We start from the raw sequence: 27,897 nt of genomic DNA, 5'->3' as shown, positions 1-27,897 counted from the left end.
AAAAAGAGAAATTCACGTCTACATCTGATTTTGGAGGGTGATATTTACATTTCCTTGAACTACTGGTTTCCACTGGATTGTGTATAGATTTAATTTTCATGTATATAACTTTTATGTATATATTTAGATAAATCTCAATAACCTGCTCTGCAAAACACTGTTCCTGTCACTGCAGCTCCTAAAATTAGACAACATAAGGTACATTCAGCTTTAAGTTTGTGGAAGATAGTCCTGTCACCTACTCTGATCATCATTCACACTATAATTAGATTACCCCACAGATTGAATTGCAAGTGGTTTCCACAGCAAACAGCAAATAATCCCTCCCTCTCCTTCCACCACGAGGATCCAAACCATCACTATTGGGAAAAACAGTACAGTCCTGCAATTTGTGTATTAGTAAAAGATCTGGTCAGGATTAACCCTCGGTGTGACCCTTTACTCATTATCCAGAACACGGACCCCTAAAGCTCTGTATCCCTCTATTCAGAGTGTGCAAGGAGTGGGGAAGTCATAGTAATTCCTGATAATTCCAAGATTAATAGGCCATCCTTTTTTTCCTGGCACATTTGAGCACAGCAGACATTTATAAGGAACTGGGGAAGCCCTGTTTTGACATAATGTTTATAGGAAATTCTGGCATGATCAAAGGGCAAACCTCTGAGGGGAAAATTACCACTGGTGTCTCCAGCAGAGGAAGAGAAAATCAAGCAAAAATGAGGAGTATTGAACAGCACATTTTTTAGTGAGGGTGTTTGACCTAATATTCTAATGTGCTGGAGTACAAAAGCACAAGGGAGGGGAGAGCAGCCTGCAGAGGAAAGGAGATGAAGGAGAGTCAACAAAACTGGAAGAAATCATGTTTTTCCTGGTGTTTTCTGGCTGGGAGGGACTGAAAGGTGCCAGAGCTGCTTCTCATGAGGGGTCTTCAAGCCCAGACTTTGACCTTAGTGATCTCTGGGTTTTATTCTCATGTGAGGAATAAAAATGCTGATAGGGAAAGTTTAAAATGTGCATTTAGGAGCATTTTCTGTTTCTGTCATGGTTTAACCCCAGCCAGAAGCTAAACCCCACAAAACTGCTGCCCTCTCCCCCCTCTGTGGGGTGGGAGAGAGAATCAGAAGGGTCAAAGCAAGAAAACTTGTGAGAAATCCCAAATGTCGTGTAAGGACAAAAGAAAAAATGCTAGGGACAGAAAGTGACTCCTTCAAAGCATCCAAGAGGGTGAAATCCTCGATTTCTGCATTTCTCTGTAACTAAAAGGACACTGTTAGCCAGCCCAGGGGTTTCCCAGTCCACCACCATCCCCAGCAGTACTGGATGCAATTTTCCAGATCTCTGGGTACTTCCTATTTCACATCCTGGCTAAGAATAACCATCAGTGATTACTGACCATTTTTCCTGAAAAATTACAGGCACAACGAATTTCTATCTTTGAATTTAAGCAGGGAATGGAGATGTAGAGGATTCAGCAGGAGACAGGAACAGATATTTCTCCTGTGAGCCTTGGAGCTGGTGCTGGACTCCAATCTCTCTCTTCTGGATCCCAAGGAATAGTGTCATTTTCAGGAATCTGCCATGTATTTACACATGTGGATCTGTGAAGATCCTGCTTAAAAAGTCTTTTTCATGGCTGAGTTTGGGTATCAAATAAGTCTGACCAAGTATCCCAGCCATTCCTAGTGCTATTAAGGTATTTCATAAAACCTATTTTTCATAAATTTGAGCCTTGAAAGAGCAACATTTTCATCATACCCTGAAAAATGCCTCTTTATCAGCAAGAGAAGAAAGAGACTTATTACTCCTGCTGTCTGAATAAATCAAGGCTAAGGAAATATTTGGGTTACAAGAAAGAACAGATTCCAAAATCGAAGTTCTTCGTTTACACTTTGAGGTTAAATTCCTCCCTTCACCTTGACCTGGGGTCTCCTCAGCCTGTTCCTGCATTTAAGAGTATTGGCAGTTGAATATCAATTCATAGCCTCAAAATCATTTGCTAGAACACCAGATATGATCACAGTTAGACAAATTGGATTGGGCAGATTGGATCCAGCAGGAAACCATAGTGTGGTGTCATATGAAAAGTGATGGATCAGGCCCAGTATGATTCTGTTTCTGTGGAAATAACCTTTATTTTAACAACACTGTTAATTTTCAGTGGCCTTCTCCTGAATTCTTTCCAGCACACTTGATTTTATGCTACACCCACAGTGAAAGAATTTAAATTTCTCTTTTTAAACATTTTTAAAGTTCATTTTTCTGCCGTGCTTTTGTTATTCTTCAGAAAGCTTTTGAAAGCAGGCAGAGGACACTACCAGGTCCTACCAATCCCAAGCAGCAGGATGCTCTGCCAGCTCTGGGAAGAGGAAATTTTATTTATCCTGAAAAACTGGAGGACATCCCAAACCTATGGATGCCTTTTCTGTTCCTTTATCCATTCGATTTGGTAACTCTTTAGTCATGAGAGATGCAAAGTGACAAGAGCCAGACAAATCAGATGAGCTGAAAACTCAAGCAAGACTATAACGGAGCTCACAAAGATAATATTTTTTAAGGCTTTGTGAAAAATGTTTCGGATAAAAGGAAACGGGCAAAACTTGTCTCCCTGCCAGTTTTACAACTGCTGAAACAAATCTTTGCAGCTTTTTCTATAAAGTGAAGCCTTTGAAATATTTCCTCCTATGTTTTAGGGGAATTTGTGAGGCTTTGATTGTCCCACTAAAGCTTTGAAGCACTTTGTCTGGTTATTATTGCCTTTCCCTGATGTTCCACTGGTAGGCACATAATAAATTTCAGTGCTTTTGTTACCAACTTCTCCCACCCTGTTTATAGAGAGCAGTTTCAGAGCAGTGAGAACAAAACCAACAGCCTCATATAGAGTCCAGGCAGCACTTGAACTGGGGACCTATATACTCTGGCTGTGGGAAGGACTGAATATACTGGGAAAAAATAAAAATAAAAAACTCCAAGCACTTTTAATTTCCCTATGCTTCAGGAAGTTGGAAGTTTTATGTCGCACTGAGCCATTTCAAGGGAAGAAATTTACTGTGGGCTGTATTTCTGCCAGAGATTCGCTCGTGTTCACAGGGATAGAGGAAAGTTTTTGGGTTGCAGGCATTCTGATCCTCACAGGGTCTTCAAACATTGCAAAGCCACAGCTCGGGGGGACCAAGAGGAGCCTTTCCCTGAGGCTGCCACTCCTGAGATCTCACACTCATCCAGAAAAATGAATTTTTCATCTTAACAAGTGATTTTTCCTGACCAGGTCAAGAAACCAGAAGAAAAGATTTCTGGATTTAAAAAAAAAAAAAAAATGGAATATGAACAAAGCAAGAGAGAGGTTCCCAAAATTACAAAAATGTGTATGGAAAGTCTTTCTTCCCCATGTTAGGGAAAATCAAAGCTTTCATTTTGACTCAAAAGGACACATTTATTCTCACATTTGCTGTCTTTCTTGTGAGTAATTTCTGAGCCATGAAAAAAAAATTGCAGATATTATAGCCTTGAACAAAAAGGGGGAAAAAAAAAAGTTTAATTTTTAAGAAAATTTCCTCCTATTGTTCCACCTTCAGTTTTGGGTTCTTAAAAGTGACTCATCATCTTTACCAGAGTTTACATCCATTGTTATATTCAGAAACGGTAATGGAAACACCTTTTTAGCAAACTGTTAGGAAACAGTGGATCATGGAAAATATCAGTAACCAGAGACTCACCTTGGCAGGCATCTCTCTCTCTCTCTGGCTTGCAAGCTGACAAGCTGTCATTGAATTTCAAAACTGAAAACAGGAGTATTTGATTCAGATGTCTTTTGAAAATAAGTCTGGGATACAAATTGTTGAGACTGGTTTAATTTTATTACAAATATTGCAAATTACAAGAAGCTGTCTCGTTCCTTTCCATATGCGCAGCAAACGCAATTCTGTCCACGCGGATTTTCCTCCCTCCAACAGATGAGTCAAACCATTATTTTCAAACAGGAGATGAGAACATCTATTAAGGAAATATTGTCCAAATATTGTAGGAGTCATTGAGTGAGAATAAAATTAAACCTAGAGCTAAAATGCAGAGGTTTGCCTGGAAAAGAACAGCGACAATGCTTTATGGAGCAGGGTAAGCCCAAATTCAATTGTCAAAGGCTGCAGGATCAAAACCATCAGTGGTGATTCACAGGCCTGGGGCTGAGCAAGGTGAGCTCCTGAGCCCTGGAAGTGAGGGAGATCTGACTGGCTGGAGGGTGTCTGGAGAAAGAAATGAAGCTGGGAAGGGGCTGGAGCCCCAGGAGCGGCTGAGGGAGCTGGGAAAGGGGCTCAGGCTGGAGCAAAGGAGGCTCAGGGGGGACCTTGTGGCTCTGCACAAGTCCCTGACAGGAGGGGGCAGCCGGGGGGGTCGGGCTCTGCTCGCAGGGAACGGGGACAGGAGGAGAGGGAACGGCCTCAAGTTGCACCAAGGGAGGTTTAAGTTGGATATTAGGAAAAATTCCTCATGGAAAGGACTGTTCTGTCCTGGTGAAACCTGCCCAGGACCATGGTGGAATCCCTGTCCCTTGAGGGATTAAAAATCTGTGTGGATGTGGCACTTGGAGACATGGCACAGTGGTGGCCTTGGCAGTGCTGGGTCACAATTGGACTTAGACATCCTGGAGGTCCTTTCCAACCTAACTGATTCAGTGATTCTATGGATCCAAATCTTGGATAAGGCCTCATAACTGAGAAAGGTTGAACAGCCTGCACTGGACAGCGTTCCCTGCTGTCCCAAGGGCCTGGCGGAGTCTGCACAGACACATTCCGGGCAAAGGAGAAGGATGAAGAGAAACAAGTGTTTCAAGAGTGAAATAAAACCATGGTGTCATTGACACCTCAAATTTGGGAGTGAGAGTAACAAACCTGGGTGGAAATAATTTAGTGTTTGAAGGGAAGGAAAATGGAAAAGCGAGAGAGGGAAATGCAACTGCTGCAAGACATTGGGCGACCAAGAAATGCACAAAGAAGACAGAACAAAAAAGAGATTGAAATATGAAAGCAGAAAATGGCTGAAAGACTTTCAAACCATTTTGGGGGGAGAACAAGTCTGTGAACAGAGAGACGAAGGAAGGGCCCACATGAACTTATGGGGTAAGTCTAAGGCAGATTCACGTATAAAGCCAGACACTAAAATACCAGAGAGTATTTTACAGGCACGTAAACACATGGCTTCAAAAGGCACTGTGAAATTCTAATTAACGTTCACCCACAGTTAATCCCCTTTTGGAGGGCCACTCTTCTTCCGTGCTGCTTTCCTGCAGCTTAGCCCTTGTTCCACCATCAGAAGGCAGAAATGGAAGTTTGAAAGGTCTGCAAACCCCATTTTTCCTGGTGGTTCTGGAACACTAATCTGAGGTGATGCTGAGAAGTTTCACGGGAGGAATGGAAACCTTTCAGTGCACATTTTAATTTACTCCCCAACGCCAGAGATTGGCTGTTCCAGGGAAGTGGCAAAGGGGAGAGGAGAGGAAATGAGGAGCAGCAGAGGTTACCTAACACCACGTTTTTTAAGGGAGCTCAATATGGTGTTTAATTCTGTTTTCAATCAGCTGCAGGGGAAGGCAGTGGTGGGGAAATGTAGTCAGAAATCCAGTGCTGGGATTTGGGAGAGTCTGTCCCCAGAAATCTGAAGCTGTGTTGGTAGAAATTGGGCATTTTGTGCTCACAGTTGGGGATGTTGCACAATTCTATAAGAACATAAAATTAAAAGCTGCCATTCTCTGCTTTCCCAGACACCTCTGGCCACCATCTGTGTCCTCTACCTTTCCTTGCAGGAACATAAGAGAACTTCTTCGTAACATACAAACCCTGAAGAGCGTTACCTGTAATTTACACCTGACAGATCCTTTTCCTGCTGGAACAGCTGTTCAAATACTGTGATTTTTTGATTCTAGCAAAGTTTTTTGTTTTAATGAAGTCTTAAATATCTGCCTCTCATGCATCTTATTCATGGTGAAACCTCCAAGTGAATTTTCTGTACAACTGGAAATGGTCAGAGGTTTAACAGCTGTTTTTTTCCTAGTTACAAAGTAATCTGCGTACCATAATTTCCACAAAACCCCCCTCAATTTTGAAAGTGAAGAACTTTAAACAGGTTCCTTCTCTCTTTTCATATTGTTTCTAGTTAAGAGCACCCCTTCCATGGCTCCTGGTCCATGTGTTGGTATTTGGAGGTCTCCCTCTTGCTGCAGTTCAAAACAGACTTAGAAGATGTTACAAGAACGGGACATAATTTGAATTTGTTTACCAAAGGAAGTGTCACATCTAACTTCCACCCATAAATGTCAGGCCTACAATGAATTTATGCCATAAGAAAATATTAGATTATCATTATTATTATTAATTAATATTAATATTGATATTATTAATATTTTAAAACAGTTTTTGGGGTGTAGAGAGCACTCTGTCTTCTTGTCTACGTTTCCCAGCATGAAGCTGCAGTGGTTCTGTTTCTGATGAAGCAGTAACACAAATTCGCCCTGCTGACAGCTACCCAATAGTTTCATTTTTAGGACTGCTCAATTTGGCCTAGATTACATGGTCGTGAAAGTTTGTGACTCATGCACTTCCTCCCACTCACAGAAATACAGCAGTAGTAGAAAATATAAAGAAAAATGCCACTGTGATGAAATCCATCAGGACACAACGAATCCAGAGGATTTTGGTTGGTGCAGGGCTCTGTGGAGCATCCGTCCTGAAAATAAATCATGATTAGGGCAATTTCTATTGAAAACAAATTTGAACTATCATATCCTGGTTTAGTATCAACTACACACTCTCAATTGCAAATTTAGTCTCTAGTGATAAGAAAAGCATTGAACACATTTATCCAACAATTTCTGAGGGCCTGGGATGAACTTTATTAATGGGAAGGAAAGGAAGGAAGGGAACAAGCAATAATATCCATGAGCACAGTATTTAGTCTTTCTCAGAACCAGCTGGGCTGACAAATTTTACCAAAGGCACTGGGAATTTAAAACCCGGTATTAATGGCTTTGTGGCTATAAAAACATTTTTCTCTCTCTTCACGCCCTCTTTGTTGTTTCTGATGAAGCCCTGGTTTGTTCCAGGGAGCAATTCTGGTTCAGATATTGCGTAGGTTTGTGTTTTTCCAGGTCATGAAGAGGAAGAGAGGTTGCAGAGGAGATAAAACAGCCTCAGAGAATGACTAAAAGGGCAAGTGCCAGGTGCCTTCCTACCTACTTTTTCTTTTACTTACCTGCTATGGAAGGTACTTCCTCCAAGGTCTCAGTGGGGTTCAGGACCTTCTTCCATTTCCAAATATCCCTCTTCAACCTCTACAAGATAAGAATAAAACTAGAGTTCCATTTGATTTCTTGCTGCAGCCAGGAGTGTTAAGAAATAGCAGCTTTGAAAAGCGGCCCTTGAAAGTGGAAATTGATACCACACAAAAGGGCCAAAGGGTCTTACAAAAGGCTTTACAGGAATACTGGAAAAAAAAAAAGGCAAAACTGTTCCTCCAGCACGAAGAAGGACTAAGGTGCAGCGCTGCCTCTCTCATGTCTATCTAAAAGTGGTGTAAATATGACATGTGAATTTCACCACCAGGACCTGAGTCCTGGAGAAGGTGTGAAATCGTCTCTGTGGCCCTTACACAGAACAGCGGGACAGTTCCAGACCTGGTATGATAAAATCCCGTCTCATCCATGCTCTGCATGGAGTTTGGGGTTCCTGAAACAGCCCCAAACTTGGCTGGAACATTTCTGAGTGAAGGAGACCCATGTGCAGCATGGCCCAGGGGGTCAGAAATGCAGGCAGGGGTTGAAGGGCTCGTTAGCTCTGGCTCAAGCTCTTTATTTCTCCTGACACCAGAGCAGGCTCCCATCCAGGAGCCAGGGGTTGGAAGCACCCAGCTCCTAAATGCACAGCAAACAGCTCAGGCAGAACCTCCTGCATCTAAATGTCTCAAATACTCCATCATTTATGACCCATGTCTTGAGGCCTACCTTATATATAGCAGGAATTCATGACCTGCATGAGCAAGAATTGTTTCAGCTCAATGGGTGCTCCATGAGGCTCTTTGGAGCACAACACAAGACAAAAAACCATAACAAATAGCACAAAATAACACGAATAACACCCCAAAAAAAAGGAGTAACAACTTGTTGCTTCATTTCCTGAAACTGATATTGGTCATAATAGCACATACCACGATAATTTATAGTTTAAGGCATTTAAACAGACAGCTGCTGTCAGCAGGCTGGAATCTGGAAGGAACATCCTGAGCTTTATTTAGCCTGTGAAGGTGTAAGAAAGCCTAGCTGCAAAGGTTCTTCTCCAGTTTCTGTCGGTTAAAGACTTTGCCAGCTGGATCCTGCTGCTTTCTTCAGGGATCAGCAGAAGGAATAATATTTACCCAGGCTAGAACTTGCAAAGCAGTTTCCCTTCGCTCTGGCTCAGGGACACTCTGTAGTCACTGGATTATGGACTCATGTGTGTGATCTGAGAGTGAGAACTGAGCACAGCAGGGCATAATGAACTTCCCCACCCAGCTGATTAAAAAGGGAGTTTGAAGGATTCAAGTCTGCACATCCCTCAGACTCGTAGTGCTCATCAGAGAAGCCCTTTTATTCCTTGCTGTGGGAATCTCAGTAAGGCTCAAATGCCACAAAATCAGGGTTTTTGTGCCTCACTAAGGAGAATTACATGAGAAATTTTTTATTTCAATTCCATGAGAATTTAAATCAATTCTATGATAAATGTTTAATTACTTACAATTTCAGAAACCAGTTGCTATTTTCTCACAATAATTAAATTCTAATAAATAAAATGATTTTAAATACGATTTTTTTTCCCAGGTTCCCCAGTTCTTCATAGTACTACAGGTAGTGATAGTTTGGGAAGAGCAAAACTCCAAGGAAGTTCATGAAACTGAAAATCATGGATGCTTTCCAATCACCCAGTATTCCACATGCTGACAATCCCCCTGCCTGAGCTGTTATCTTTCAGTGTGATAGTTTTTAAAGCTTGGCTGCTAATAATAATAATAATAATAATAATAATAATAATAATAATAATAATTTCTTTTATTTCAGCTATAGATTGGATAGCTGCTGTCTGTCCCATTAGTCTAGGAGGATAAAGAATGTAACTTCCCCTTACTTGTTATTCCAGATAGGCCAACTCATAAACTTTGAATAATGGACAGAAAAGTGCCCCTCCCATTTGTGCTTTTGCAATTTCTCATAGCAAACAGCCTCAGAGTCTACAATTTAGTGTAAAATATTTTGGCATAATGTAAGGATTTTACCCATCCAGCCACTTCTGTAGGTGGTAGAAGAGTAGCTGATTTGGGAAAACATCCTGGGTAACTGCCCGAATTAAAAAAAAAAATCTAAGGATAAGTTCATTGTACTGAATCACAGAAACAGCGACCCAATTGGTGGTGATATTGCATCAGATTCAATCTACACATTCATGCAGAGAATTTCTGATTGGTAGGGGCTTCAGTCTCTGAATGAAAATTTTGTGCATTAGTTACAGCTTCAGGGGATATTTTATAGTTACCTTTTTTTTTTACCAGTTACAGATATTTCTTCATCCTTTCCCTTTCTAACTTTTCTAAGGCAACTTTCCAGAGCAGGTTCATTTTCTTTGTTCCAAGAGCTGGAGCTGCTCCTCAGGTTAAGGACTTAGGGTTTTCAAACTCATGGACCTCTCTGGTGCCTACTTAGCAGCGAGTCATCTGAAACGAATGGCCTGGTATGAAAAACTGGGATTGAGCCAAATTGTTTGAGGGTTTGAGAAGACTCAGCCAGGAGTTAACAGTAAAATCTGCTTTTCTTTTTAATGGCACTGGACTGGGAAGTGTCTGTTAAGCTCCCAGTGGTGCTATCCAAGCACCTTACACAACCTTCTGCTGTCCCTACCCAATCACCCCCCGGGGACCACACCACCACCCCAAACTGAGATTAGCCTGGCAGCCAGTGTGCTGCAATGGGAAAATGAGCATAGGTATAAATATCACACGTCCTGGCCTTTGGAAATCATGTGAGACATCTGGCTGCGTTGGCCTGACTAATGCCACAAACACTTCCCGTCCCTCCAGGGTGGGGGGCTGGGGCAGCACAGGGGGGCCTGGTGCTCCTCATCAGCATTCCTGCTAATTAGGAGTGTCCTCCTGGCCAAGTGGGAAAGAGGGAAAACAACAAAATGTTTTCTTCCAGAATGTGTGTGTGTGGGGGGGGAAATAAATATCATCTGTGTGGTTTAGACCTTAAAATCATCCAACCTCAGACGTGTGCAGAACCACCCCTTTTACTCCCAGAGCTACCCTTGAGGTGAAACTTCTACACTGTGTTTCTTATTTGATGCTGAGCTGACTGTTCCGTGATTCTCCGAGGTTTTGCACTGCAGCTGCAGGAAATCTGCAAGAGTTGGGGTTATTTTTGCTGTTGCATTCCCTCCAAGGCCATTCCCCCTCCCGGTTGTCTTGTGCCCATGGTAAGATTCCATAAAACGTCATCCCATGGGAACCAGCTGATTGCCAGTGCTGCCCAACAGCCACCAGGAATCACAAAAGCCAATAAAAAGGGTTCACATTCCCTCTCCCCTGCCTTTAAACCATCTTTTAAGAGAAAAGGGGCCAAATTGGAAACGAGCATCAGCAGGTCCAACCAGGGTGAAGCCAGTGCAGTCACACTGGGAGGGACAGGTCTCCGTTGGATTTCAGTTCTTCCTGCACAGGGTGAAGCAGAGTTATCATTAATTTTCATTCATCTTAGTGGGCACTGGGATGTGGGATTGTTTTTCTTGTCCTCTGGAGAAACACACAACAAAAGTCACAAAGAGAGCAGCTAAATAGGAATGTGGAGAAAGCTTGGGACAGCCTAAGCTGGAGTGTGGGACAGTGGTTTTACAAAGGTAAATCCTAAAGCAGCCTAAAAATGTTTGCAGGAGAGTTAGCAGAGAATATTTTCCATTCTGGCCTTCTTCAAAGTACAACTGAACAGTACAAAAGAATGTGCTAAATGATGGAATTCACTCTTTGAGTCTTCACTCTGCTGTTCAGAGCTCACTCACAAAAATAAAGGGAATATTTTCCTGGTACTTTATATCCTGAATGTTTACCAAAACCAGTCAGATGATGAATGACATTTTTTTGTGTATGATAAAGCATTTGTAAAGGTAATGCTGTGTGAATATTAATAAAAATGCAGTGAGCTGGTGTTGTATCTCAGGCTATATTGATCATATTAATGAGAACGGTAATGTATGTATGTTTATTATGATTAACAGAACTCTGTTCATGTTGCATTTTCCATTTGAATGAAATTAACTTTTTCTAAAGTTGCTGAAGATGAATATTAAATACAGAGAAATGATTGGTGAATAATCTCTTCCAAAACCCTCTTCACACCCATATCAAATCTCATACACTTGCTATAAATTAATCTTGAAAACTAAAAGTTATTGGCAATTGTGGATGGAAAAACCCATAAGGGAAAGAACCTGATCTGAGTAACAACAAGTGCAATCAAGAAACTTCCACTTAAAGACATATCTTAACAAAATAATTTGCTATAAATGAGCTGCTGTGCCACTACCAGAGTAGAGAGAATCCAGCCTGTAATTTCAGGGCATATGCAAAGAAAAAATGTAGCTGAAGGAATGAGACAAATTCTGTTTACACCAAAGTTTAAACACAGGTGGTTTGAGTTTATTTTGTTTTGTTTTGTTTTTCTCTCTTGCGTTTCTTTTCTGGGAGCAATTCAAAGAATTGTATTTCTTCACTGCCTTAAGAGGTGCTCCTGCAAACAGTAAAAGGGGTAGAAAAGGAGCCAGATTCTTTCTAAGATACTCAGTGAATCTCATACTCCTGGTCTCTTTGAAGATGTCCCTGCTCATTGCAGGGAGTTGGATCTTCCAAGGTCCCTTCCAAGCCATATCATTTGATGACTTTGTTCAAACAAAATTAAGGTCTTCCCTGAATAAAGCTTGTCCAAGAAAGGTGATTTGACAAGATAAAACCACAAAATTCAGGCCTGGACTGAAGATGCACAGCCCAAAGCCTTTCAGGACACACCATCAGACCCCAGCAACAGCACTGAAGTGGCAAAACTGTAATTACTGAAGCAGAGGTGATTAAGCAGTACCAGGAGATGAAAGAGCAGAGGTTTGAGGACTTGATAAAAGATGATAGAATGGAGGTTTCTATGCAAACTGAACTCGGTTTTTTTTTGGTAAAAACAAGTTTCTGTAATCTGTCAGCAAAGATTGTCCATCCAAACCTAAATGGGCAGAGACAAGTTTGTGCAGGGTATTGGATTCCTGTCTGCTCGCTGAAGGTATTCCCACCATACTTCCACTGTTCTATTCTAATATTATTTGACTTTGAATTTGGTGTAAAGAACAGGGAATTTTACAGCCTATTCTGGGCACTGCAATTCTCATCATGAAGTTATTAGCAAGAAAGAACGAACAGTAATTGTGAGGGAACAACAAGGTTATAATCATAACTTGTTCCAAATTATACTCCTGTGATCTCCCTTTTGCTCCGACCGGGAGCTGCTTTTTAACCTGGGAAATTTTCAATAATGAAGCTAAGAAGGAAATTACTGGGCATTTCTTTGAGCAGTAAACTTCCTAGAAATGCAGAGATTGTCGTAATCAGCAGGTTCATGGGCTTCAAAGTGCTGTGTTCACCTGACAGTTCTTTCAATCATTTTTTAGTAAAATACATCTGTAGCCATCGAGGCATTGTGTAATCCCCCCACACACCTGTAAATTATAATGTGGGATGTCATGATTTATTTCATAGCATAAAAGCTGTTAAATGAATACTGACAGCACCATTAGCGTCCTGATCTTGAGCTCAAGTGCAAGTCAGCTCTGCTTAAGTCATCATTCTCAGGAGCCACAAATAAATGTGCACTTTAGAAAGGTGCCATAGGTTAATCAGAGCTGAATTAGTCAAGAAAAATCCGTGAGGAAGGGTGCAGTTCAGGAAATGACAGCCTGAAGCTCTTATTGCAATGCTGGTTCTTGCAGCAGCCAATGCCAAAGATCCCAGAATGGAAAAAACATGGGCTGAAAACTTGATTAATTTGGAATTAACTGAGAGATATTGATATTGCTTCAGCATCTTGTGCTCTGACTGCTCCCACCCACACCTCATGCCTTGTTCCCACTTTTGGGAAGCAGAACCCAAATGGGCTCCACTCCCTGGACTCCTCTTTGCCTTCTGCCTTCTGGGAAGTGTCCTGGTGAAAAGTAGAGAGAACCAAATTTACTCAGCTCAGAGTTAATTTCTCCCACCAAGAATCATCGATTACTGTTGCTCTGCCTTAAATCCCAGATTCCTTGATATCAGCTTCTAGGAAAGAAAATGGCTCCTGTGCTTGAACTGAAATAAAATATTTCATTTCTATCCTTAACGTCTTCTGAGTTAATGGTGATCTTTGACTGTCTGAAATACAAATCTACTTCTATTCCTGTAAATCATAGTCTGTTTTGTTTGTTCCCTAATGTGATGCTGCCCATTTTGTTGTTCTCCTACACATTTAAACCATTTTTTCCCCTCATACAGATACTGACATTTTTGGAGGTGAAAATCTGGATGCCTGTCCTTAGAGCCGCATGAATTCTGTTGTATTATAAATATTTATCCCAACTCTTGTAGTACCAACAGCTGTGCTCATTTCCCATGCAGAGCTGGTTTTATAAAGGGTCAAGCACTCTGTACCTCTTCCCAGTTTCCACAAGATTTCAGACTGTTCCCATCTGGCCCTCCACTAACAGGACTCAACAAGCCTCAAGGATGGCGCTTCCTTCGTCATGAGGAATAATTGTTCTCTCTCCCAATACAGATCTTATCCAAGTTTAGGCATTGTTTCTACCTTTACTTGCATGATTATCCCTGTTGTTTATCCCAATCTATTTGTCCATCTAAAGGGATCAGAAGCATTCAAACTAAAACACAACCCACTCAACCTCTCAGACAGGCAGGCTGGTTTGTTCTTAAGTCATCCCTAATAATTCACAACGTCTGTGAGAACCTCCAGATTCAGAAAGTTGATTGAATATGATTATTTATTAAGTTTTTCCCTTTGATGAAACCAGAACACCTTGAAAGGGGATTTCTTTTTTCTTCAAATGAGGGTAAATGAAATTTATCTGCCGTTTTTCCCCTGTTACAAAAGGATACATCAGTCATTCCAAACTAACACATTTAGGCTGAACAACTGTTAAATAACCCCAAATCATGCTTTATTGTGTGCTGAGGTGATTTCTCATTCTAAATGAATTGTTTCTTTTCTCATTTAGAGCTCCAAATGGGACTCTGACTAATGGAATAAAATGGCCAGTCTTCACTAGTACTGACCAAAAATATTTGACACTGAACACCAACACTTCCGAGGTACTGACAAAATTACGAGCTCAGCAGTGCCGGTTCTGGAAATACTTCTTCCCCAAAGTCGTGGAAGTGACAGGTAACCATTCTTCTCTTTAATATAAGATGCTTTAATATAAATTTTTTGTGCAAGGATTATTTGCTGGACATTAATGTGATACTTGAGTTCAGATCTTTGTGTTCCTGTTTGTGACTGAGATGTTCAGTTGGACAAAACTGAATTGGTGTTGGAGAAAAGTGTCTGTGGGGTGGTGAGGGTGGACCCCAGAACGCACCCTGTGCTTCTGGCTGTGGGGACACCACCCTGTTTTGTACCAGGACAAAACCTGGACACACACCCAGGGCCAGGACTTTGCAATATGGATTTTCTCTCTCCCAAAATGCAGATGCAGCCACAATGTGAGACACTGAGTGCTGAAACCTCTGTTCTTTGGTACCCCCTGCAAGAGTCTTGGTGCCACCAGGCTCTGGGTTCCCAGATGCTGGAGAGAGCAGTGCTAAAGGAGCGCTTGCACTGGGAATTCTGGAGGCTTTAGATGTTCTGTACAAACTGTGGGACCTTATGGGATGTTTTATTTGGATTATATTATCTATTATTTATGGGATTCTATTTTATGTAACTAATCCCCCGAGGATATGAAGTACGCTGCCACTGCCAAGAGGGGATTGTGGTTTCCAGCTCACGTGAGAGCCCTGTGTTTTATTTCTGGAGTGTCACTGCTGACAACCCCGAGGCTGCAGGATTTGCTGATAGAAAACCAAACTGATTTGTGCCATGTATACAATGGATTTGTGAGATTCACTGCTAAGAAAAGTATAATTGTTTGGAACTTTAAGGTCAGTTGAACACAGAAGACTCAAATTTTTGGAAGACCGATGGCACTGTTTTCCCAAAGCCCAGGAACAGATGAAGCCTCTGTGCTTTGGATTTCAAAAGGAATTGATTTTATAAAGTGGTTTTGCAGCTCTGAATCACATTCTGCAGATTGACTGGGGGAAATTCTCATTTCAAAAACGAGATACACTTTAAAGATGTTAATTAGTAATTCAAAATCTTTCTCTAAGACTTGAGTTTGAATGCTCGTCTTAAAAACCACGTAAGCATTAAAAGTATGTAAACTGTCATGGTGCACAGATGATTCCTTCTGAAATAATTTATTCCTTCCTCATTTGAGTCTGTGACTGTATTATGGCTCAACTTTTATCCCCTCTCAATTCAACAGATGTTTTTCAATTAAATCGAGAGACGTGAAATCAGTAGGTAAAATGAATAATTTATGAAGCCTACTCTGTGATTTTAAAATCACAGCGTTCCCAATTACTGATGGATTTCAGGGAGGTTTCAAAGATTCCGACAAGTTTGTGCTGAGCCAGAAGAACTGAACTCTTTTACATATTCCTTTAACCTGGCTGGGAAACCCTAGGGAAAAATGTGGATCCTACAAATGGGCTGAGCTTAACTAAGTCCATGTGGAGCAGGAGGGAGCAGATCACCAGAGTTCAACACGTCTTGGAGGAGAGCAGAGCTGCTCTGCCTGGTCCTGTGGGGTGAGGGATGATGAAGCAACACTCAGGATCTGCCAGCAGACATAAATGCATCACTGTGCCACACTCAGTAATTCACAACATAAATTTACATAATTTAATTAAAAGAAATTCACGAGCGTATTCTTAGCAAAAAGAGAAGAATCGTCGTGTCTGGATCCTAATATAGAACTGAGGCAAGAATGTTGTCAACAAGTGGCACTGCCTTGTCATGTATCATCTGTCAGTCCCTGAAACATTGCAAATATAAAAGCATTTCCATTATGTTCCCTATACAGTGTTATACAATTCTGACAGAAAACCCTTTAAAATCCTATGTACAAACATGATATAATAGCTTATATTGCAATAATTCTCTTCACTGCAATCACTTCCTCACTCCTTTTATGCCCAAAGGACAGTGCACACCATTAATACAGAGATCTCTTCGTGTTCTAGGGGCCTCTCATTTCTATGACTCCTTTCATTGAAATATTGTTAGAAAAAGAAGGTTGCCTTAACATGAGGTGATATAAGATGACAGGGAACAAATAAGGAATTTTTATGTTCTCATTATTACAAGTTCAAGAGGGGTTCAGATAGGCAAAGTAGAATTCTATCAGGTAGAACACAAAGAGGATAATCAAAACAACTTATTTTGCAGAAATTATGAATTTTCAGCCTCAAGTGATCAGGATTTGCCATGGATGTGCTTGGTAACCCCTTGCTCAGTTCCTGACCCACTCCTAGCCCAAGCCTTGCCACCCACTGAGGGATTTTAAAGCCTTTAAAGTCCAGCTCCAAATGTGTCCTGGATCTGAACCAGCCTGTTCCCATCACAGGCTGGGTAAGACAAGTTCCCTGAGGCAGTTAAATAGATGAGAAATATATATCTTTATTGTTAGATAATTCACATTTTCCTCAAGCAATCCTATCAGATTTTTTTTTTTTTTAAATTCTTCTGGTTGTGGGGTGGGAAAATAATAAGGAGAAAATAAGGCTCTCACAGTAACACAAGAGTAACAGCCATATGTAAAATACAGCCTTGTTATCTCTAGACTATTTTGGAATGATTTTGGCATGATTTTGGAAGATTTCTCAGTGTCTTCTCCTCCAATTTCAATACATAAATCCATAACTGAAGACATGAGTCAGAACCTGCAGTTCTGTGTCCAGCTTGATAATAATCACTGAAAACATAAATTGGATGTAGACACAGACTCTCAACTCCAACCAGACACAATTCCTACCCATATTTTAACCCAATTTCCAAGGCCCTGAGCACACCCTGCACCCTACTCACCCCAAAGCAAGCTGGGAGCACTCAGCATTTTTGATTTCACTTTGAAACCAGAAGGGTTTCTGCTGGCTGCTGCTAAAAGAATCACACAGGAGGGGCAGTAAACAGTAAGTGACTTTTAAGTAGCTTTTAGAGCAATCATATGTTAATTATGAAAGCATCAATGTTAGACTTTACCTCCTCAACACAGCCTTTAATGCATCTAAAGCCTTTCCTATTTATATGTGCCCGTTTCCTCTTGATTGTAGAACGCTGCAGGCAGCCAAACTTTCCATTTACTCTTCCATTCCTATTTTAGTGTGCCTAATACATATTTTCCTATATTTTTTGATATTACTGCGTCATGTATCATCTATGAAGAAATCAAACTAGATAATACAAATGCATTACTTTTTAAAACCACCCTAAAAAGAGTTTTTATGTGGAGGCAGAGAAAAGTTCAACCTCTTGCCCAATGAGTAACAAAGGTTGTTGTGTTTGCGGTGATCCTCCAGCCAGTGTCTGGATTCTACAGAGATAAATACTCAGGATGGTAAGAATACTAAAAATTTAACTAAATAGAAAATTCACCATCAGAATTAAATTAAACTTCCTCAGAGCTGGATGCATGAAGAAATGTGAATTAATCACAAATAACCTCACCAGTACCACTACACCTACCAACAGAGACTTCACTCATTGCACCTATGAGCAATACGTTTCTGTACCTAAACAATCTGATTTCTTTACAAAATTTCCAATATGTCATTGGAAAGAGAACAGCCCTTAGAACAATTCATCTCCCAGAGAGCTCTGCTGGCTTCTGGAAGAATCAAAAAAATAAAAGAAAGGAATCTGAAGTCCTTGAAAACATGTGAAAATGCATATACTGCTGTGCCTAACAAAGTTTTGATATCCACAGAGTGTGATTAAAGAATATTGAATGTAGATATTATTTGTTTCTTCTTTCTGCACCTTCGTGAAGAAACTCTCACCACGACAATCTACAGCATGAACCTGTGGCCTTTATCATACTAATGAACCCAGAAACTTGCAGGTACTTCCAATCATCAGCTGTTGAGGACAGAAAAATTAATTCTAACTTGTCATCCCTTATTAATTAACAGCTATACGGCCTTTATCCCAATCCTAAATGTATTTTTGTGTGTTAACATTAAGATTAGCACTTTATTGGCACATCCAGCAGTTCAAAGGATGGGATGGTGATAAATTTAACTTTGCTGTAACACCATTAAAGTAAAGGGATGGATGGAATGGTAGGAAATTCCAGCTGATTGCACTGGCATTGCTGAAGAATTAAAAAAAACCCCTTTTTTGTTTTGTTTTGGTTTGGTTTTTTGGTCTGTTAAACCTTTCAGAGCACTGATTCACTGCCTACAGAATCTCCCCTTTTCTCCTTGTCCACCTCACTGGGCTTTGCACGGGGCTAATGGGAATTAAGGGAAAGTTTGGGATTGCCCCAGTGACATACAGCAAATTCCCTGTGAGCGCTGTTGGCTGCCTCCGTGGCTCTGCAGGCACCCCCTGCTCTCAGCTGTAATTATCGGTCAGCTTGGACTCTCTCATCTTTTTCTTTTCTGCCTCCCAGCTGTCAGCTCATCTAAGTCATGGGTGGTTGCTTCCCAGAGATTGATGATGTTGGTGATAATGGGATGCATTGACTTGTGACTTCAATTTGGATCTTATCACTGGGGGAAAAAAAGCAAACAAATGGGAATTCAAGTTCTTATTTCAGTGTTTTCCGTCCCCCTTTTGTCTTTTAGATTCATAGTGGTGGCTCCTCTGAACTTTTTGATGTCTCCTTTCTCTAGCTGGTGCATTTCTTCACCATAATCTTTAAGAAGCACTGAAAAGCCCCATAATTCATACATACTACTCCAGAACAGTGACTTTTAATTCAGGATGTGTCTATGATAGAGATATTCCAGCATCTTTGGGCAGACTTCAAACACCTCTACACCTGAATAATTAAAGAAGGGATGTTTTTAGGTTTCCTTTTTAATTCATTAGTGGAGCTTTTGCCTGAATAAATAAAACTGGATACCCAAAATCAAGAATAAAAAGAAACACGGTTCAGGCAGTTTTCTGCAAATAATGCTGCTGCTGCTTCATACACTGAATTACCAATCTGTTTGACTTAATGTGGAAAATTTGGCTTTTCCTGAGACCCTGACTACATCTTTAAATTAAATATGTGCAAAGGAGAGTTCTTAGAGTCAGGAAAGCAGAATGTTGTGCATGTTTTGTCCCTTTAGTTATGAGTTCTCTCTGCATAGCTTAGCAGTGAAAATGAGGTTTTATTGTTACCAGCATTTCCAAATCATCTCCGAGTTAACGGTGGTTGTGGCCTGCAGAAAAAAGAAATTTCAAAATATCTGAACTTTCCTTTGATGTCTGTTGTAACCAAGCTTATTTACAACTTTGAGCTGAGGGAGAAGGATGTGGTTAATTTATTGACATTTTTTCTCATATTTGTTCTTCACACTTTCCCTTTTGACTGCATGTAAAAGTACAGGACTTCCCGGAGAAAAAGTATCTTGGTTTTATTTCTGGTCTCACTGGAACCAAGAAGTAAATCTCATTTCAAAGTCTCATTAAATTGCCATCTGGATTTCCAGACCAAAAAGGTTTGGAAATGTTGAGCTAAACTGCAGATAAGCGACCAAATTACTGGATGCTTCTCCAAGCTAAATCTCAGAATCAGTGAACTCTCTCTCCCGAATATTTTCTCTAGTGATGTGTAAAACACAGAAGTATTTCATTTTCACATCACCAGTTATACTTGCAGTGCTGGCAGATCATAAAAAAGGGGGAAGGGGTGTATTTATGGAGGGAAAGGGCTGAGGCTCTGCTGCAGCAGGAGAACATAAAGCCAAAGGAGCATAAAGAAACCACAGAACTGTTACCTCAGGAACACAATTACCAACTTTTTCTGGAAGTGAGCTATGCCAGGGTGGGACACCATGAGAGTTAGGACCAGAATGAATAAAGATCATAGACCATCAGTGGCTTCTGAACTTTATCCTAAAGTCTACAGCTGATACAAAATTGTGAGCCTCGGTGACTGATAGAGCCTGCAGGCGTTATCCCCCTTTCTGGTGGTGTATGGGATGTTCTGGCAAGGCCCCTGCCTTTCCCCACAGGCTTAACCACCTTTTGGGGCTGCAGGAGGGAATCCCTGTCCATAAAATCCTCTGGGAGCCCTGTGAAATGCTGTATTTTTAAGACTCTTCTCATCCTCACCCTCTGCTCCCATGCATATAAGAAGTTTGGCAATAAATATTTCCTTGGGACACAGGATTACTTGGAAAATGCTTTAAAGGTGGGGATGAAAAAGAAAAGAAAAAACAGCTTCGTGTTGACATAGTGCACATTTGGCAGCATCCTGCTCCAAACCTGCACCCTTTATGCTTTAAACTTGGGGATTTATTCCACGGGAGGGTGAAATCCTGGGCATCCATTGAAATCCATTAAAGCAATGGCAATCCTGTTGTTGCCTTGAACAAAGCTGTGATTTCACCTTATCTTTGCAAGCATCTCTCCCATTTTGCATTATTTAGTTTTCAGGGTATGTAGGTTTCACTGCAGGGTATATTGAACCAAAGGAATATTTTGAGGATAAAAAAAAAAGTGGCTTTAAAATGATGGATTTGATGGACAGAAGAATTATCCAAAATTATTAAATGTATACATATTAAGTATATACATATATATTTTAAAAAATCCAAAGTAAATTTATTACCCTGCCAGAATGCTATCTTTGCACTCCTTCCTTTCTGATGGAAAGACAAAATGCTAATCACTGAATTTTCAGTCATCCCAGGTTTAAGAAAAGAAGCAAAAACCACCCCATAACGTATTTGGAGCAGATGACACTGATAATCAAAATTATTTTTCAATTAGCATACAAAGAGATTCAAATTTAGATTAATGTAACCCATTTCATGTTTTACAGGAAATATTGATGAAGCAGAACGAGAGTGGAAAGCAGGATTCCATCGCTGGAACAATTACATGTCAGACTGGAAAAATCAATTTAATGATTATACCAGCAAGAAGGAGCTGTGCAGTCTCTAATTAATATGTTTACTCTTTCCAGTTTGTCCCTAGAACTGCTCATCAGGCAAATATCCAGGTAGCTTCCCAACATGTCAAGCATTAAATATGTTATGCAGATTAAAAGGAACTGTTACAGATACAATTTTGATTCCAGATCTTTCATTTCTATTTCACCTCCTCTCCCAATAAAAAAACATAAGGCACCCACAGCCTTTGAAGCTTCACTGGGTTAGGTAGGACCACAGAGATTAAAGGCTGGAGATTAATGATGTACATATTGTTATAAATACTGATGCTGAAATTCACCCTTCAAAGGAACAATGCAGACTGTTGGAGGAAAATGGAATCTTTTAAAACAGAAATGGCAGTTTTACAGCACTGCCATGCAGAGCTCAATCAGATTTAATCTTTAACTGCAACGCCACCGCACTCAAACCTTGTTTCAGACATAATTTCATCGACATAAACACAAAGATACAATAACTTTGCTGGGCATACCAGGCAATATTTGCTTGTTAGACCAAAAAGTTTTAAGAACTGCCATAAAAGTGTGAATCACTGCTTCTTTCTGGCCAAATCTGTAGGACAAAGCCATGGTAGGAGAGGATTTGAGCTTTGCCTTGAATGCCTAAATCAAGTGCTACAGTGAAACAAGCTAGAAAACCTGATGCCTTTTCCACAATCCTCATTTTTCAGGGAGTAAAGAATTATAGATTCACAATTAATGAATTCACACCTTTCCAGCTCAGGCACCCTGGGAAATGTCCCTCCTATGGAGATAAGCTCCAGTTATGATTTTTTTTTGCCCATTGAGTTGCCCCCTGGTTGAGGGACCCCCCACATTTACTGGAACACGAGGGGCAGGTTTTTACACCTGCAGAAGAGCCTCAATCTCTGTGTCAGCAGCTTCTCAGCCCCCAGAAACTGCCAGGAGAATGGGGCCTGGCCAGAAATCTCCTGGGAGCAAGGCTGGGAAGGGGATCCCTGCAGAGGGACGTTGTGACCTTGGTGGGAAGGACCCAAAGGACTCTGCCATGGCCAGGTGAGCCCCCTGCCCTGTGAGCTGGCATCTCCCACACTCCTTTCCACCTGCTTGAGCTGAAGCTATTAAAAGCTTCTAAAGAAACCCATGGATAATTCTTCCTACTTCCCTGCTTCTGGATGGAGCTGGAATTTTTCTGCCTGAACACCACCTTAATTGGTTGCTTTTCACTGGCCCAACTGGGAAGAATAAACGCCAAGAATTTGATGAATGTAAGTAGTATGTAAGAGCAACAAGCCATCTCATAAATAAATTATCCCGTAGCTTTCTGTAAATGCAAGAGCATTTCAGTGCATCTATTTTCTGTGCTAGTGATTGCAAAATGCCTCCTTGGATTGAGCTGAAGAACTCCAGATAATGAACTGAGAGTGTTCTCTTCCTGGCAATCAGTTTGACCACATAGGATCCCTGCTCTGAAAGGATTTATTTACACAGGAAGGCCAAATTCTGCAAGAGAGGATGGCTTATCATCTCTTCAGTTATTTCTAAGAGAACATAGTTATTTCCCTGACTACATTATGGAAAATCACCTTTTAGCACAGGATTTTTAAAGGCTGCAGTCAAACCTGCACACAGAGAAAAAATCTGATCATTTTTGAACATGCTGATCAAAACTTGAAAGTATCTGGGATACAAAATCCCTCTTTATGTAGCACTACTTGTTTATACCACAGCTAATTAATTCACTACATACATTAGCATAGTATTTATCAAATATTCTCCATGCTGACGATGGGATACTGAAAATAAACACAGAAGGATGAACTTTCTGCCCATCCCTGAGCAGTTCTCTCCCCATTTTGTTTCTGTGCTGTTCTTCATGGGTGTGTTGAGTGCTGCTCTGCCACAGTGAGCCTTGACAGCACCATCAAAGCAGCATTTGTTTCTTTAGCCATCCTCTTCCCAGCAATATTTCCCTTTCCATCTGTCTGATCAGCCCAATCAATGGGGGAAAAATATCTGAGCCAATTAGAATGTAAAAGAACCTTTGGAAAGGAGAGGTGGTGAAGGCGTTTATAAAATATTTGGCTGCAAAGGTGGTTTTTGTTTGAATAAAACAAAGGTTAAACCATCTTTTGAAGTGTGGTTTTACTGATTTTCTTGGTGTGACTTGCTAGCTTTGCATTTAGTCACCTGCTGGGAAATAATATCTCCATTTATCATTCAAATGAAATCAATAAATCATGTAGTCATTCATGGCTCATGTCTGCAAAAAAAAAAAGGAAAGCCTGAAGTACTTGGGTGTAAATGGTTACAGTAATGGAGAGTGAAAAAAAGACTGTGATTGCTGAAAATGATGATTATATATTAGAGGGATATCTCACCCAGACCTTCCTGAAGATGGAATGTTGTTAATTGATGCTTTATTTTCACTCCTGAGAGCCAAGAAACACAGGTTTCTCTGTGAAACCTGAGAAAATGTGTTGATTCTTTCTTACCATTCTTGACACCCAAAGCAAGAATTCTGAATTTAGTCACAGAGTTCATGAAAGATTAGAACAAAATGATCTGCAGTGCCAACAAAAATGTTGGCATTAAACCAGTTGTCACTAGGTTTATAATCTCCCAGGTTTAATGACAGCTATTTCACACTTATTTTAGATATTGGCATAGGAGGGCTGAAGTCAGATATTTCCCAGCAATTAAACTCGCCATTTTTTTTGCATTTTAAATGTTTTGCCTGAAGAAATTTCTGTTAGGTAAGCTTTCAGTAAAGTTAAGCACTATTTGTGTGAAGTCCAGTCTGTTCTCCTGCTGCAGTATCAAACTCAGAAGGAGTTGGGATGTTCATGGTACCTGATCCAGGGCTGGTCTGCAAAGATGGCCCAACCAATGCTGAAGATTTCTGGCTTTCAGTGGCAGCCAAAATTGTCTCTGTTATGACTTAGACCCTCCCAGAATTTCCAGGCTTGCTCCCAACTGCAGATTTTACCCTCATAACTTGTACCCCCCTTGTAGCTTTTTACTGCTCTTATCTTGGATTTTTGGAGTGGGTGCTCAGGCCTTGCTGTCCCAAGCCTTGGCCATCACTCCAATGTTATCACACTAAGAAAGGCAAATTTCAGAAGTGGAAGCCTGGGTTTTGGCCTTCTTTGGTCACTGGAAGCTCAGGCTATTTATACAGCAGATATTTCTGCTCTATAAACACATGGATATACATACCCAGTTAAATCTTCATGAAGAGGCAGCTCATCCCCACCAGCTCAGAGCTGGAAAGGTGTTTTTTCAACAGAAGGAATCTAAGTGGCTTTTAAAACAGAAAAATTATTATTTGAATTAGAGTTTTGAAGAGGAAATTAGTTTATAAAATAGAATAGGCCCTTCTGATGTTCCTGTCCCAGATCATCACCGAGTAGTTTGGCTTCTATCACACACAGATTCCACTTAGATTTATCTGAACGTAACACGGAGGGAGGAGGGATTGAAATTTGTCTCTATCAACATCATAACGTCGTCTTCTGGGGTTGATTATGTTTTATCATTTCTCCTGGCTCAGCACCAGTTCTGCACCATCAGCAGAGCTATTTAGAGGGACATAACAAATGTTACCATGATTGAGTTACACCTGCAGTGTGTCCAGAGAGTGGGGAGCAGCCTGGGCTGTCACTGCCCCCTAACACTGTCACTGTCCTCCTCAGCTAAAGGGGGGAAAATTTCACAAGTGAGGAAATAAGCACCCCCCAAAAAACAAGGAGAGGAAAATAAATAAAGAGAGGGGAAAAAAAAAAAGAAGAAAGGAAAAAAAAAATTCGAAAACTGAACAAGAACCACACCAAATCAACCAAAAAAAAAGCCCCCCAAAAAACCAACAAAATGAACAAAAATACCCCCCTAAAGAAGGAAAAAGCACCAAGGAGGGGAATCAAAAAGAGAAAAAGAATTTTAAAAAGCAAGAAACAAACAAGGGGGAAAGAAAACATACATGCAGAAAGAAAACAAAAGAGGGAGGGAGGGAGGGAAGGAAGGAAGGAAGGAAGGAAGGAAGGAAGGAAGGAAGGAATTCGGAAGGAAGGAATTTGGAAGGAAGGAATTCGGAAGGAATTCGGAAGGAAGGAATTCGGAAGGAATTCGGAAGGAAGGAAGGAAGGAATTCGGAAGGAATTCGGAAGGAAGGAAGGACCAATGTGGGGGAAAAGTGAGGGAGTGGTAAAAAATAAAGTGTAAAAAACCCCAAACAAACAAGGGTGCAAGGAATTTTAAAAAGACCCCACACAAGCACATCTGCCCCAGAATGATCAACAGTGGAAGGGTTTGACACCATCCACAGAGGCACTAAACATCCCAAGGTCTCAGTTCCAATAACTCCAGCCAAAAATTCCTCCCCCTGAACTGCCAAATAAGTTTAGGAATTTGACAGTGATTCAGAGCACAGGGTGAGGAATGAGATGGGCAGGTTTGGCTCAGGCTTGGGGGCTGCTCTGGAAGGTGCTGCTGCCAGCTGACTCCTTTCTCCCTGTCTTTTCTCTTCCAGCCCCTGGAATTCTGGGCATTTGCCAAAGCCCCAGTGCCCTTGGCCAGGCAGAGCCTAAACCCAACACCTGTGTAACAGATCTGTGCAGCTGGTGGTGTTTGCCATGCCTGCTCCATCTGTTCTACATGCCACAGGTGTGCTGATTTACTCCAGGTGGATTGGGAGCAAGAATCCTTTAGGAAAAAAAAGTTCCTGGCTGAATTAAAAGTATTTCTCTCTTTCTCCGTGCTCTGTTTTTATTTATCCTCATCTGCAGCTCTAGGTGAGTTTTCCATTGCTGCTGGATGAGCATAAAGAAACTTAAAGACAAAATTTCTAGTAAAATATACAATTTTAGGCTGGATACTGCAGCTTTGGGATCTACAACAGGAATTTGGCAACTGTGTGCACAGGGTTGATATTTCACAACTTTGTGAGGTGGGAGACCACATCGTGTGTCTTTTAGGGAATATGCACCCATGCACACAGATATCCAGAGAGATATAGGTCCAGCAGCAGCTGCCTCCCAGCCTTTGTCAGCAGCATGGAGACAGAATTTTATCTGCTGCACTTTGAGAACACAGCCCCAGTACCTTGCTTTTAGCTGAAGAATAAACGCTCACAGAACTTTCTGATATAAATCAACACTTCAGCCAAATGAGTTATTCACCATTAAAAGTTCCAAAGCTTTTCCCTGAGATTTCGGTTGGTTTAGGCCCAAGTTTTATGAACAAACATAATTAGCCCTTTTGAAATGCTTGGTGAGACAAGATAATTCCTGCCTGACCCCTGCTGAAACGCTGAAGCGTGAGCGCTGATGATCCTGGTTCAGCACGGGAACCTTGCAGCACTTTGTTGATAAACCAGATTAGCTGCACTCATCAAAACTTTAACTCATGGACTTAATGACTGCAAAGCACTGATGTGAATCTACAATTAGTGCAGGTGCAAAGTTTTGAGAGGCTTTTAATTGGATTGCAGGTGAGATTAACTGAGGCTTCCAGGCACGCTCTAAGCAGTGCTGGGCTAGGGAGGGTTTAGCCATGTGATGGGCTTGGGGGGTTCGGGGAGAAGCAGGAGCAAAAATGAAGTTTAATTCCTGTGCAGGGTCTGCTACACAAAACTGAACAATGAAAATATTCCCTCTCTGACAGCTTGAGGACACTTCCAAAGGCTGTGGGCTCGCTTTTGGGATTTACTGAATTTTGTCACCACATGTATCACTTTTTTAAAAACCCTGGCATTCCTTTCAGGCATCTGGAGCTAGCCAGAAAATTATTATTGTCCTAAGTCATTGTTGTATTGCAAATTATCCATCTATTCCTTCCAAATCCATATGTTTGCCTAGAAAAGAGCACCAGCTCCTGATCTTTCCAACTCGGTTCCATTTTAACATCTGTCCTGGTTGCAGGAGTTAATGTTTTATCCCCTATTAATAGAATCATGTATTAAAGGTGTAAGTGGTCCACAGTCTGGGAGTGCTGGGGTTAATTTCTTTAATTTGTAAAGTATTTATAAGTCCTCAGTTAGAGTGAGAAGTGGCAAAAGTGTGTAGGCAGAGAGGAGTTCTCAACGCACCTCTCAATCTCCCAAATGAAATTCCTCCTTGCAGGATGTTTAATCACCTCATCAACCTCTCTCCAGCACAGCCTGTGCAGCACCATTTCTTACAAAATAGTTACATTTCAACTGCATTTTAACACTGATCTGATTTTATCATCTCACATGTGAGAAAATTAAGGTTTTAACCCAGAAAATGCAACAAAAGATGTGACTGATCATTTATCAAGAATTGTTTAGAAAGTAATTCAAAGGTTCTTATTCAGGACTGTGAGAACCAGCTCAAATTACACATCCAAAGTGACACTTCTGAAATATTAAACTTTTCTCACTCACTAATTGCAGAGATATAAATTTTATAGGTACTGCTAGCAGAAGTTACATCAGTCATTAAATAACCTTAACCATGCCTCATTTTTCATGACCTAAAGCAAATATATTTAAATTATTTTATTTTTTTAAATTAAGAATAATAACTGCGGGGAAAAAATGCTTCTTTTTTATCTTTCAGCATATTTTTTATCTCGACTTTCATCCCACTTCATGTCTCATTTTCAGTGCTACAGA

General features: G+C 40.8%; 1 protein-coding gene across 4 annotated transcripts in view; it reads left to right on the top strand.

The window, feature by feature from the left end:
- The window catches only part of BCHE (butyrylcholinesterase), a 48,495-nt gene extending 25,901 nt beyond the window's left edge, over nucleotides 1-22,594 (top strand). For all 4 annotated transcript variants that reach the window (XM_019284735.3, XM_010397421.3, XM_010397420.3 and 1 more), the window contains exons 3-4: nucleotides 14,307-14,473; nucleotides 21,174-22,594. In XM_019284735.3, the coding sequence (XP_019140280.1) occupies nucleotides 14,307-14,473; nucleotides 21,174-21,295 (289 nt within the window). In that variant the 3' untranslated portion in view covers nucleotides 21,296-22,594. The remainder of the gene's footprint in view (nucleotides 1-14,306; nucleotides 14,474-21,173) is intronic.
- Nucleotides 22,595-27,897: the final 5,303 nt, after the last annotated feature.

Source organism: Corvus cornix, chromosome 9, assembly GCF_000738735.6.
Source record: "Corvus cornix cornix isolate S_Up_H32 chromosome 9, ASM73873v5, whole genome shotgun sequence".
Lineage (NCBI taxonomy): Eukaryota > Metazoa > Chordata > Aves > Passeriformes > Corvidae > Corvus > Corvus cornix.
The sequence above is the reverse complement of the archived record's forward strand: the minus strand, read 5'-3'. Positions and strand labels throughout refer to the sequence as shown.